The 13,357-nt window shown below is 35.7% G+C and overlaps 1 protein-coding gene across 2 annotated transcripts in view; it reads left to right on the top strand.

The window, feature by feature from the left end:
* The first annotated feature begins 4,020 nt into the window (after positions 1 to 4,020).
* The window catches only part of prpf40a (PRP40 pre-mRNA processing factor 40 homolog A), a 45,872-nt gene continuing 36,535 nt past the window's right edge, over positions 4,021 to 13,357 (top strand). Inside the window, exons 1-10 of one of the 2 annotated variants that reach the window (XM_048598575.1) lie at positions 4,021 to 4,116; positions 4,334 to 4,411; positions 4,503 to 4,643; positions 4,773 to 4,856; positions 7,551 to 7,587; positions 8,469 to 8,491; positions 9,798 to 9,875; positions 11,019 to 11,129; positions 11,758 to 11,878; positions 13,026 to 13,053. In XM_048598575.1, coding sequence (XP_048454532.1) covers positions 4,394 to 4,411; positions 4,503 to 4,643; positions 4,773 to 4,856; positions 7,551 to 7,587; positions 8,469 to 8,491; positions 9,798 to 9,875; positions 11,019 to 11,129; positions 11,758 to 11,878; positions 13,026 to 13,053 — 641 coding nt within the window. In that variant the 5' untranslated portion in view covers positions 4,021 to 4,116; positions 4,334 to 4,393. The remainder of the gene's footprint in view (positions 4,117 to 4,333; positions 4,412 to 4,502; positions 4,644 to 4,772; positions 4,857 to 7,550; positions 7,588 to 8,468; positions 8,492 to 9,797; positions 9,876 to 11,018; positions 11,130 to 11,757; positions 11,879 to 13,025; positions 13,054 to 13,357) is intronic. The other variant, XM_048598576.1, reaches the window with a different exon arrangement.

The raw sequence follows: 13,357 nt of genomic DNA, 5'->3' as shown, positions 1-13,357 counted from the left end.
AAAACAATATTATTATTTAAGAATGAACTGTACGTTGCAATGAGAAAGTTTTAGATCTATTCTGGATGGATGGTCCGCTAAATGGCCTTCCTGTTCTGTGTCACCTTGAAAGAGACAGTGCATTTATGCACTCGAGCTTCATACTCGATGACTTCTTCATAGTAACTGTCAAAGCCCCAAAAATCTTCTGATTCTCTGCATTCATTATTCGACACCTCAGATGAATGTAAACACTTCAGTGGAAATGTTTGAAGAACAGCAATGTCATGGCCAATATTCAGTTCTTCAGCAACATCACGACAAATCTGATTGTTGTAATTTGGCTGTTAATTTGACCTTGCTATGGGCAAAATGGCTGCCATATTTTTTGACATTAAAACGGTGATTACATTTCTTAAGTTATTAATCGGCTATAAAGCACTTTGGGATGTCTTGAAGAGCAGACGGTAGCACAATTAGTCTCAGACTTGTTCCAGTATTTCATCGAGTCTGCATTTCAGCTTATTTTCCTACTTGATGCATATCCCATTATAGCCTTATTAAATAGAAATCCATATCCTGTACTTAGCTCTAATTGTTATAACAGCCAAAAATCTTTGAGGAGAGTTTCAAATTTTGTCGTCTTTGTGTAAAACCTGTCTAACGTGGCCTAAAATAGCCAAATGCCTCTGCTGTTTGGGATGGAGAATTCCAAGGATTCATAATCCTCTGGTACAGGATAAAAAATACTCCCCATCTCTGTCTTAAATGGGAATGCACTTACTTAGAAATCCCGACCTCCAGCTATATATTACTCAAGAGGGGAAAGCATCTTTTCAAAATCTACACTTCAGTATAGAGTCCCTTTAGAATCTTAAATGTTTTAACAAAATCACTTATCCTGATCTCCAGTAGTTATATGCCCAAAATAAGGACATGGGTCCTCTCGTCCATCAATCACAAAATGTTAGGCTAGTCCTATAAGTAATTAGAAAGGCAAATGGAATGTTAATGTTTCTTGCAAGGGAGTTATGTGTGAAAGCAGGGAAGTCTTAATACAACAATGCTGGTCTACGGTGAGTCCAAACTTGGAGAGCAGCAATAGTTTTGATTTCCTGCTTTAGGCATAGATATTTTCTAAACAACCTGTTTAGGGATGTTGTTACACACTTGGGGACCAGGTGAGACTTGAACCTGGGCCTCCCGGCTTAGAGATAAGGACACTACATCTCTGCCATAAGATCCCTCTTGAGGGGGTATATACCGACAGTGGAGGCAGTTCAGAAGTGACTCACTAAGTTGATTTCTCGTACTGGGGCTTCCTTTATAATGAAAGACTGACCGATAACTTACTTTCCTTGCATTCCAGCCTCCTTATGAAGCCCCATTCTGTATTAGCGCTTGTAATTACAGTATTTGGATTCTTAAATTGCTGCTTCTCCACAGTCCCTGGTTTATCAACTTTCAGAAAATATTCTGAGTTGTTTTTCTTGGATCCACAGTTACCTTGCAATAGGTAACAATGCATAACATTTTCGTCGTTTTACCAGCTGTTTGACCACTGACCTGGCTTGGTTCTTCTGTTGTTGGTTTCTCCTGACAGGCCTTTTTGCTGTCTCTCCCAACTTGTGTGGTTTGGAAACCTTTAGATAAGTACAAATAATTTTATAACACTTTGGAAATTCAGTCATGTTGTTTGCTTTTTTGAGCCTGTCCAGAGTTGAATATCAGTTGTATAAATATTTTATGACTTCTCCCCATTTATTTGTGTGAGGAAAACATGTTACCCATGCTTTCTCCTGAATATTTGGAGTTTGTAGTCCTTGTCTTCATTTTGATAATCACTGCAATGCTTTTTAACTTTCACTATCTTCAACTATCATTTTTAACACTGGTTCAGCTCACTGTCAGTATTTAACCTTTGGTCAGCTTGGGTCCAGTACTTCCTTTATGATTTGGCTTTAATCAGCGTTTAATACATGCAATGTTTGATTTTCTTGGATGTTTTCTTTCAGGATATCTTCACTTATTCTTACCTATATAATTATTTTGTTCACTTCTGTTAAATTTTCTCTTAATGATGCCCCAACCTTTCCTGAGGTTTTGGAGAATTTACTTAGGTCTGGTGGGTTCCATGTCTTTTCATTTCTTGATAACTTTTAAGTGAAGTCCCTACAAAATTAGGAATCTTCAGTTTTCTCCCCCTATGTATTTGGATTTGCATTTCAGATCTCAAGATCCTAATATATTGGTGGACTCTGCCAATTCCCAGTATATGGGTCTTTTTCACTGGACCCAATTTAATGTAGTTTTAGTAAATCCGGAACGTTAATTTTGGAGTCTCTGCTGAGTGGATGAGACAGATGAACTGGGGTTGAGGGTTATGCATACTTTGCAATTGTTACCAAAGCAAGTTGGTAGGCTTCCAAGCACACGAGTCTTGACAGGACAATTTCTCAGGGTTTTGTAATCCCAACATTTGAAGCACTTGCCTAGCAGCAGAGTAATGGAAAAGACTTATTTTGATTAATTGAACTGTGTTCAGAAGAAGGGTCTAGGCCCAAAACGTCAGCTTTCCTGCTCCTCTGATGCTGCTTGACCTGCTGTGTTCATCCAAGCTCTACACCTTGTTATCTCAGATTCTTCAGCATCTGAAGTTCCTACTATCTCTGAAACAATTTTAGAATAATGTTTTGATTGTTAGTGAGAGTTAAATGGAAATTAGTCGCAGTTTTTCATACCTTCATTTTAGTGCTGATGCATCACAAAGCAAGGCAGTTATTCTAATCTAACGTACTGACATAAATTACAATGTTGCACAAGTTTGGAAAGTTCTAATCTTTAGTCTGATGGGTATTTGTTTACTGATAGAAGGATTTTTAAATATAACAGATATATTCAATCTCCACCTTCTAATTGTCAGTTGTAGTTTACAGTGTTTTGCAATAAATCAGAAAACATTATTAAAGTTTTCTGAGTATGCTATTTAATTTGACCATTCATAGTTGGTCAACATAAATCATTGATACCAGATTAAAAGTCCTGTTGTGTTTATGCATTTTCATTTAAAGCGTTTATTGTTTTATACAAATCAGAATATAGTACTTTGCAAAACAAATGTGTATGGTTTATTAATGCCTAGAATACAGAAAAATATGCCAAGGTACATCATACAGGCATAACATGAAATAAAAACACCCCAAAGAAGAAAAGATTAGGAGGGGTGACCAAAATCTTTGGGACTTAAAAGACTATCCTAAAGGGTGCTTCATTCCAGAAAGCTGGTTGGTGATGGGAAGAACTGGAGTCAACCTTGTACGCTTCATAATTTATTTACAGAGTTGCATATACCTCCTAATCGAACAACCAAAGTTTTATTTTGTCTGTTTATAGGGGAATTAAGTGAATGCCCACCAACTGCAAACATTAAACATTGTTAATATACAATTAACAAAGGAGGCGATGCAGTGTACATGATGAGCGATTGCAAGGTTTAAGATTTTCTGAATTTTGGTGTTTTCCACTTCGTTGTACTGTTGTTGGTGGACTATCCTGTGATCACATGATGGACAAGATCTTCAGTGGTTTGATTTTTCAGAGGACTCATTTAAGTCTCCTGACATTTAAACAGATGTTCGATGAAACATTGCACCACATCTGAATTTGATGCTCATACAAACAACAAGTTTTGAATCAAGAGTTTGAAACAGTTGGCTCATTATCTGTGTATGATTGCCGGGCTCCTCGGCTTCACTTGTGTACTTGTTATTCTTTAATAGCCTAAGTTGCAGACTCGGTAATAGGACTTTAGTATTACATCAAAAGCAAAATACTGAGAGTGCTGGAAATCTGAAATAGAAACATAAAATGCTGGAAATCTGAAATAGAAACAGAAAATGCTTGAAATACTCAGATCAGGTAGCATTTGTGGCAAGATAAACAGAGTTAATGTTGAATCATATTGAACACAGACTTTGCAAAACATCATATTTGGATTGCTTTACATTGTTTCAGCAATTGGATGCTTTGAAAGTGTCTTTTGTGATTCTGTTTTATACCCAAAACACAGGTTGACTGCAGTCCTCATTGAGCCAGTCATTAGACTACCATTTTGGAATACAGTGGACATGTTGCACAGTAAGCTAACTGCAGACTGATTGCAAGTTAAAATGCTCATTATTGTTAATGTGATGGCAATGTACCTATGGATCCAAACTGATTTTACTGGACATAATGCAGTGATTTTTATTTTAATTGCTGACATAATATGTAACTTATGGCTTAAAACTCATGCTATGTTGATTTTATATTTGATATAAATGTGCATAATTGGTCTTGTTCTGTTTTATATTAGTCAACATCAGATACATCAAATGGACCAGGACAACCAGCATCTTTTGGAAATGCCCCTCCCATGATTCCACCACCATTTGTAAGTAATGATGCAAGGTGGTGTTAGCTGCAGGTCTTTTTTTGCCTTTTGTAATATTATTGATGAAATATATCAATGCCATTTTCTTAAGATGGGACCGCCTGGTATGCCTCCACCGTTTCCACCTATGGGCATGCCACCCATTGGCCAGAGACCACCAAATATGCCACCTTTGCCACCAGGTATGATGCCACCAATGATTCCTCCAATGGCTGGACCACCAATGGGACAGGTAACTTTTCTTATAGCATAATGAATCACCCTATGGTATGTTATCGTTGGTCTACAAATTCAGTCATTCTTTTGGATCAAGGCATAAATATAAAGCTTTCATTTCTTCTACCTATTTTATATTTTGAAGATGCCTGGAATGATGCCTCCCATGATGACGGGAATGATGATGTCTCGTATGCCAACTGCTCCCATACAAGCAAGTGCACCTCCGGTAAAACATCTTTATTTTTGTGGTAATAAAAACAGAGAATGCTGGAAATGCTCAGCATCTGTGCAGAGAAAAGCAAGACTTAATGTTTCAGGTTGATGATCTTTCGTTTATTTCAGATTTCCAGCACTGTAGTATTTTGCTTTTTTATTTTTGCAGTGTTTGTTGATATCCTTTGTAAATATCTAACAAAATGAGAATGGTTATTACTAGTCTCCGTTGAATTACTGTCGCTTTCTTAGTTGTTTATCTTTTGAAAAACTCTAAAGCTACTCGTTAAAGTATTCTATGGAATTGTCACCAACTATAGTATGGCCATAGATTCATCTGACTCTTTGCAAATGTTCTTTTGCAGAAACAGTACATCTTCAGGGTACGTTTTAAGTGAGCTCGAAAAGATTTGGAACCATTGTTGGCAGTAGGGATGCTTTTGGCATTGTGCAAATGCTCTGAGCAAAAGCTTCCCGCTAATACCATTTCAGTACTCATACACCTATTATTTCAAGCTCTGCAGTTGAGTCCTCTAGAAATAGCGAATTCTGATAATGACTATACAGAAATTTGTGTTCACTTCCAATAAGTGAGCCTCCTTTTGCATGGTTTGTGTACCATATGCAGCATAAACTGCATCTTTTCTCTTATTTTACATGTGGCATAATTTTGTTTTGAGAACTAATAATTAGAATAAATAAATTGTATGAATTGAGCATTGTTTTTTTAAAAAAGTTTCCATTACAGCTTAGGAAGCAAAACTCTACAAAATATTCTTGCTAGTTCTTGATAAGTAACTGATGATTTGTGGAAGATATTACCAACAGCTCTTTAGATGACCTATTGTTTCCTTTATTTCACCAGCAAAAACAAGCAAAGTCTTGATGGTACCTAGCCAATATGTGTATATAGTTTTGTACAGTCCTCCCTTAAAATATTTATTTGACATCATTTGTTTTATTTTTCAACTGTAATCTCTAGAAATCCTAAGCTTCTGTTTGACAATGGTCTGTTTTGTTTGATGTGGCCTGCTACTGTGAGCAAGCATCCTGTGCAAATATATTGCTATACCTGCATCAGGGGACTCTCCTCTTCACTTTGTTTAGCATATTGCCTCTCTCCTCTTCCCAGCTGAAAGTTTTTCCCCTCCCATTCCAACACAGGATATTCCCCCCACCATTCTTCTTCTTCCTCCTCCCATGCCTCTATTTCCAAAAAGCAAGATCTTTCTATTTTGTAATACCTGATTTATTCAGTATGTACGAAAACTAGAGTACAGCTTCCAGCAGTGCACTTCATAAAAACAAATCAAATTCTTCCTCTGGTGTTGGTCACTTTTTTTCTTGCTTCCCTTCCTTGTAGCTCAATGCATTCATTCTCTTTTTTTTGTATTTTGCATTTAACTTTGGGTATTTCTGTTCCATTATACATTTCCTCTCTCGTACCTGTTTCCTTTTGGCATTGTGTTTAATGGAGTATTCTATAATGCACGTTTTCTTTGGAATTGTAAAGTTGTCATATAGTTACAACAAATGTGTAATTGAAATTTAGAGGAAAAAGAAAGTATAACTAGTTGGGTACTGCAAAAGATCATGCTTGGGCCTCAAACATTTAAAAGCCATATCAGCAACTTAAATAAACTGACCAAATGCAATGTATCCAACTTTGATGTAAAGCTAATGGCAAAATAAGCTGTAAGGACACAAAGAGCTGCAAAGGGAAATAGATTGGTTAAATGAGTGAGCAAGACAATAACGTGGGACCATGAATTTCTCCACACTGGAATGAAAAAAAAAAGAAAAAGTTTCTATTTTTAACGGTGAGAGCTGGGAAATAATAATACGAAGTGGGATCTGATTCTCCTGGCACGTGAATTATTGTGCAGGTACAGCAAGTATTTAACAAAGCAGATGACATGTAATGGATGTTAACAGATGTTAACATAAGATCTGGCGTACGACAGTGGAAAAAAAATTCTGACTGCAATTGTAATAGATCCTTGATGACACCGCAACTGATGTTACCGTGTGCAGTTTTGGTTTCCTTCCTTGAGAAGGGATATGCTTGCCTTGGGAGAAGAATGTGATGAGAGTTCACTTGAGATTTTCTAATCAGCTTGTTCAGAGATGTTATTACACACCTCTGGAGTAGGTGGGACTTGAACCCACCTAGTTCTGAGGTAGGGACGCTACCACCACTCCACAAGAGGCCTCTGAAAGTTCACTAGACCTATTTCATGGGTAAGGGGATTGTCTGATCAGAAGAGATTGAATAAACTAGGTGCATACTCCCCAGAATTTAAGAGGAGGATTGATCTGATTAAAGCACATGCAATTCTTCACTGATTTGATAGGATAGATGCTGGGAGGATGTTTCCCATTGACTGACAAGTCTAGAACTAGGAGTGAGCCCCAGAATAAGGGAACAGCAATCTTGGACTGAGATGAGTGGAATTTCTTCTCTCCAAGCGTTGTGAATCTTTTGAATTCTCTGCTTCCAGAGGGCTGTATAGGCTCGGTCAGCGGATATCTTCAAGACCAAGATTGATAGATTTTTGGATTCTTAAGGATAAGAGGATAGTACAGATAGCTGGAGTTATAGTAGATCAGCTGTGACCTTTTGACTGGTGGAGCAGGCTCAAAGGACTGGATGGCCTACTTTTGCTCCTATTTCTTATGCTCATAATTCCTTTTTTTCCTTCAACAGCCAGGAGTTAGCACCACAGTGACAGAAGTAACATCAGGCAAGTGTACTTATTTTAATATTTTCTTTGCTATATTTTTTTTTTATAACGAACAAAAAAAATTGTTAAAAGATGGCATTTCATTTCCATAATGTTAGGTAGCTCCATGTTGTCATATTAACATTTACACAGATTTAAATAGAAGTACAGCAAACTTTGTTTTAACCAGCACTCTTGATAAAGTGGCAAACGTTGTATACCTGAAATACCAGAAGTTTACTGTATTATCGTGATCTTTGATGTCCGAGTAGTCAGTTGAGAGTGTGCACTGAAAGGCTTTCTGCTGGTAAGTTTTATTTAAGGCAAAGTTGCATTATTATTTAAGTGATCTGTGCTTGAAATAAGGTATAACAGTGACGTGTATTACTTAGAGTGTGGTTTTACATTTACTATGTGGACCTCTTGATCAACTGGCACGCTCCTGGACCCATGGGTGTCGGTTAATAAAAGATTTGCTGTACAGTAATGATATTCTCAGGATAAATGTTCCCTATTTTCCTAGATAAAATAGATTTTGTAAAAGACATTTATAATAAACCATTTGTCAGAGCATTTTTGCTTTTAAAGATGCAAATCCTCACGATCTTCATTGAAAATTTTAAGAACTTAAAAATAAAACAAAGTACTGTTCCCTTTTTTGTTAAGGAACTTGAATTATATTCTAGTTGAGAACAGTTTATAACAGCATTGGAAAAAAAATACTGCTGTGATATCCTTCAGTGCACAAGATACTAAATGGAAGAGAATTGAGACAATATTATCAAAATATTTGATCTAAAAATGCTTTGTTTAGATGTGTTGCTTCCTTACACAACATAGTGTAAAATTGATCTTAAACAAGCCAATGTTTATTCTGATTTCTCACCACGTTTTTTTTCCAGCTTCTCCAGCCACTATAGTTCAGGTGAGTGGCTCTGCATGGCTGCTGTGTTTTCCTGTAACCTTTTTAAATTCCTTCTGCTTTTCCTAACCATTATTTAGTTCATTAAAAAAGTTACTCTCTATCAATACAAATTATTTTTTCTTATGTCACCTTTCACTTTACCAAGACACCTGCGGTTTGATTAGTGTAATTATTGTAACGTGAAGAGTTTTACTGTTCAACTTGGAATGTGCTTTGGGAAAAGAAGTTACTTTTCCATAATTTGGAAATGTGCATTCAGTTGTTTTTCAGTTAATTTTGGAAGTACTGTTTTGGAAACAGTATAAAGCATATATAATAAATCATGTCTATTATACATTTTGAGACACACCGGGCATATAAATTTCAGTCATTTGCTTATTTTAAATCTCTAGCTGACTGAAAGACCTGCATCAAAGTAATTCGCTTTTAATTGACCCCAAGACAAAACAGCTATTGGATCTTTTGATCTTAGTGATACACTAAGTTTTGCAGAACACAGCTGCGTACGTATACTGTGCATTATGGGGCAGGATATTCTTATAAATTTAAAAGCAAAAGAACTGAGGATGCTGTAAGTCAGAAATTGCTGGAAAAGTTCAGTAGGTCTGGCAGCATCTATGGAGAGAAATCAGGGTTAACATTTTGGATCGAGTGACCTTCCTCAGAACTCAGTTCTGAGGTACGGTCACTCAACCCAAAATGTTAACCCTGATTTCCCTCCACAGATACTGCTAGACGTGCTGAGCTTTTCTGGCAATTTCTGTTTTGTATTCGTTTAAATTCATGTGTCTGCGAGCATACTGCAAGCAATACTTGTTCTTTTAAGCTTCATCAGTAACTTATTATTTTTTAAATGATAATTTGGCATCTCTTTTTGAGTTCCCCATTAATATTTCTTGTTTTGTTACATTCACTATTGCCTTGTTCATCAAAATGCTTCCAAAACTGCATTTATTGGATGTTGTGATATAATCTTTGATTTTGTTTTCTGTTAGTTACTGATGATTTTATGCTTTAATATTCCCAGATTAGTTACTTCATTTTCTCTGTCCTATTCAAATATGTGATTCAACATAAAATTGAAACACAGTCTATGAAATATTGTGGCTGTGTGTGAAACTTGTGATAATTGGTGTAGTACCAAATTCAATCTAATTCTTCTTTCCTCATCATTTAAGTTTTACCTTTTTGTGAAAAAAGAGAGATTGAATTTTAGTTTCTAGATTCACGAATCTATGCAATAAAGAATATTTTCGAAAGGATCTTTTGATTTTATTGGAAAGCCTAAGGAACTGATGTTTTTCAGGTTACAAATCCTACAGTTTCTAGCGTTCAGCAAATTTCTACTACTAATGAATCTTCTGGAGAAGAGCAGACCAAAAAGGTATCCAGCTGTGACATATTTGAATTATCAGTAACTTGAGGTTTCCAAATTCCATTTAAAAAATTAATTATGATTTCTTGAGAAATGAAAATAAATACAAGCTTTTATCTATTTAACTGAATTTTAAAATAAATTAGTTGAATTACAACTTGGTTTAGAAATTGGATGTTGGAAAAAAAACTACAAAGATGTACTTGTACTCAATATAGCCCAAAGCCCTATCCAGCCAATATGTTACTTTTGAGGTATACTTGCTGTTTTAGGCAAATGTAGCGTAAACTTCACAACAAATAGCAGTTAATCTGTGTTAATGTTGAATAAGGGTTAAATATTGACAGGATATCAGGACAATTCTTCCACATCTTTGAATGATATGACATCTTTTTCATCCACATGTGTTCTGGTACTGTACGACTACTGAAGTCTCAGATTATGTGCTCAAGCCTTGACAGCAAAAGGCCTAAACCTATGCCCAAGCTCAGATGTGAATAATACTATGTCGCCAAGGCTAGTACTGTAGAGATAGACTGCTGGTAGTTTTTATTGTCTTGCGTATCTTTGAGTATTAAATATGTTGCTGTTTGGGGTGGCTGCAAAGCTGTCTTTCTTGCTCCATCAGTAGACCTCTTGGTCAAGCTACAGAATTGCAAAATGAGTGATGTGAAGGAGTTTGCATTTGCACTCTTGCTCCATCTTGAAAATGGTTTTGAGAGGATGGGTGCTGTTATTGTAGTGTAAAGTGAGTATTGTAGGTAAATATGAAAACAAAACATTGGATGTTGAAATTTTAAATGGTGACAACGCATGAGAAATGTTATGCAGGTCAGGCATGTTCTGTGAAGTGAGAAACACTTTGTATTTCAAGTCGTTGACCTTGAAAATACCAATAAAAGGTCAGTAAACTGAAATGTAAATCTCTTTTTCTCTGCAAAGAGACTCCCTACTTCCAGCATTTTCTGTTTCATGGTTGATGTAGATAGCTGTCTAATTTGCAAACTGTTGGAACTTATTTACAGTTTCTCCCAAGTGTAAGTTTCCAATTGCCATAGAACAATGAATTTTTCTAATGATGTATCCTATTGGTGGATTTTGTTTTCTTTCTATGATTGTCATTTTAATCTAATGTCATAACTGTTTTCTCAGAAATCTGTTTGGACTGAACACAAATCTCCAGATGGAAGAACATACTTCTACAATTCTGAGACAAAACAGTCGACGTGGGAGAAGCCCGATGAACTGAAATCACACGCAGAGGTTTGAGGAAATGATTTGGATATATCTAAACACAGGAAAATTGGACATTGACGTTATTTGAAAGGGTTGACAAGGACTTTAAAAGGGTTTATTCTTCATAATTCCACGTAATTTTTCTGCAGATTCTTCTAAACGTATTATTTTGCTTTCAAGTTCTTAAATACAAATAATGTTTCAATTTATAGAATGATTTCACATTATTAATTGGTTCATGACGTGGGCATTGCGGGCAAGGTCAGCATTTATTACCATCCTAATTGTTCTTGAGAGTGTGAAGGTAGACTTTTTTTTCTTACAACAGAATGGCTTGCAGTTAAGAGTCAATCATATTGCCTTTCACGTGAGATTACTTATGAAATCTGCTGAGTAAGGGTGGCAGGTTTCCTTCCCTAAGGCATAATAGTTAAACTGGTGTGTTTTTATGACAATCTAGTAGTTTCATAGCCATCATTACTGACAGTAGCTTTTTATTTTATTTTTATTAATTTAACTTAAACTCACCCAGCCCGTGTGGTGAGATTTGAACTCGTGTCTTTGGGTCAAGTGAGCAGAATGTCTTTTATGATATTAAGTGACTAACCATTATATGAATTGATATATTAATATAAGAATGTTTTTATATTTTAAGCAATTATTATCAAAATGCCCTTGGAAAGAATATAAATCTGACACTGGGAAACCCTATTATTATAATTCTCAAACAAAAGAGTCTCGATGGACAAAACCCAAAGAATTGGAGGAACTGGAAGGTAAAATCATTAATAGTTTCTATGGGAAACCACATCACATTTTAAAAATAAATAAATTTTTAAAAATAAAACTAACTTCAGTGATATTGTGCTTTTGATGGAAAAGACAAATGACCATAAAATTTCATTTGCAGGTTAACTGATATGATTGGCCTAATACTATTGAAAATTAGTGGCTGAAGTAAAATACTGAGAACTCTTGCCTGATTAAAAGATTTCTTCTTTGTTCAGGAACTCAACACTCATCCTTGAAATTATATAATTTCTTATCTTGGCCCCATGTGATTGGCCCTTTACAACTGAGATTGAGAAGGAGAGTCCTTCAGCTTGTGCTGAAATTGAACCCATGCTCTTGCATTTATCTCTGCATTGCAAACCAGCCTTCCTGCCAAGTGAGCTAACCAACCTCTATAATATACTTGCATTGGAGGCAGTCCAGAGAAGGTTGGCTGATACCAGGTGCCAAGGGACTGTATTATGAACGGGTTGAGTAGATTGAGCCGGTGCTGATTGGGATATAGAAGAATGAGAGCTTACCTTATTGAAGTACACGAGGTTCTGAGAGGACTTGACAGAGTAGATGTGAAAAGCTTATTTCCTCTTGTAAAAAGAGTTTAGGATCTAAGGGCATAATCCCAAATAAGGGTTTATAAGCCTAATTTTTAATTTGATCAAATGAGTGCATTTTAATTTTTTAAAGTGTTAGTTGAAGTCAATTAAATTTATCACGGGAACACCTGAGGCAGCGTAGACTGTTTCCAATGGCTGGAAGTCCAGAACCACGGGTTACAGTCTAAGGATCTGGTGTAACAGTGGGCTGTTGAGTTGGATGATCAGCTATGATCATAATGATGGTGGAGCATGCTTGAAGAGTTGAATAGCCTGCTCCTGCTTCTGTTTTGTATATTTCTATGTCTGCTACTTAGCAGTTACAGGTATCTGTGATTTGTGGTAAAAACATCTCTTTTTTTTTAAAAGAAACAGTGCAGTTCACAGTGAATTAAATTCTTGAGCAGTTTTTGGTGTCAAATATTGTACAATAATTTATTATGTGAATTAATAGCTAAAACAATCTTGCATACTTGGACAATTTATTCAATTGTTTTGAAAAGTAAATAATCTGATGCTATTTTTACTTTTTCTGCAGAAATGATCAGAGCTGAGGAAGAAAATGGGTATGTTTTAATTGTTTTAAAATCTTGTGAAATTGATACAATTGGGAATTAATCTAACATTCTGCTTTTTCAAAATGTGCAAATCCAGTGCTGATGAGAATTTTAATAACTCTCATTAAAAGGTTTGTATTAGATAGATGTTTTTCATCATTCATTTATTTGTCTAAATTCAAGTGTTAGATTCTAATGATTGGCTTCTGTTAGAATAGCTGAATTGCACAACTACAGTTGTAGACTTCTTTGCAGAATTTCTGAAAAATTCAAGTTGCTTCTTTCAATTCAAGTTGCTTCTTTCAATTCAAGT

Source organism: Rhincodon typus, chromosome 7, assembly GCF_021869965.1.
Source record: "Rhincodon typus isolate 14 chromosome 7, sRhiTyp1.1, whole genome shotgun sequence".
NCBI lineage: Eukaryota > Metazoa > Chordata > Chondrichthyes > Orectolobiformes > Rhincodontidae > Rhincodon > Rhincodon typus.
The sequence above is the reverse complement of the archived record's forward strand: the minus strand, read 5'-3'. Positions and strand labels throughout refer to the sequence as shown.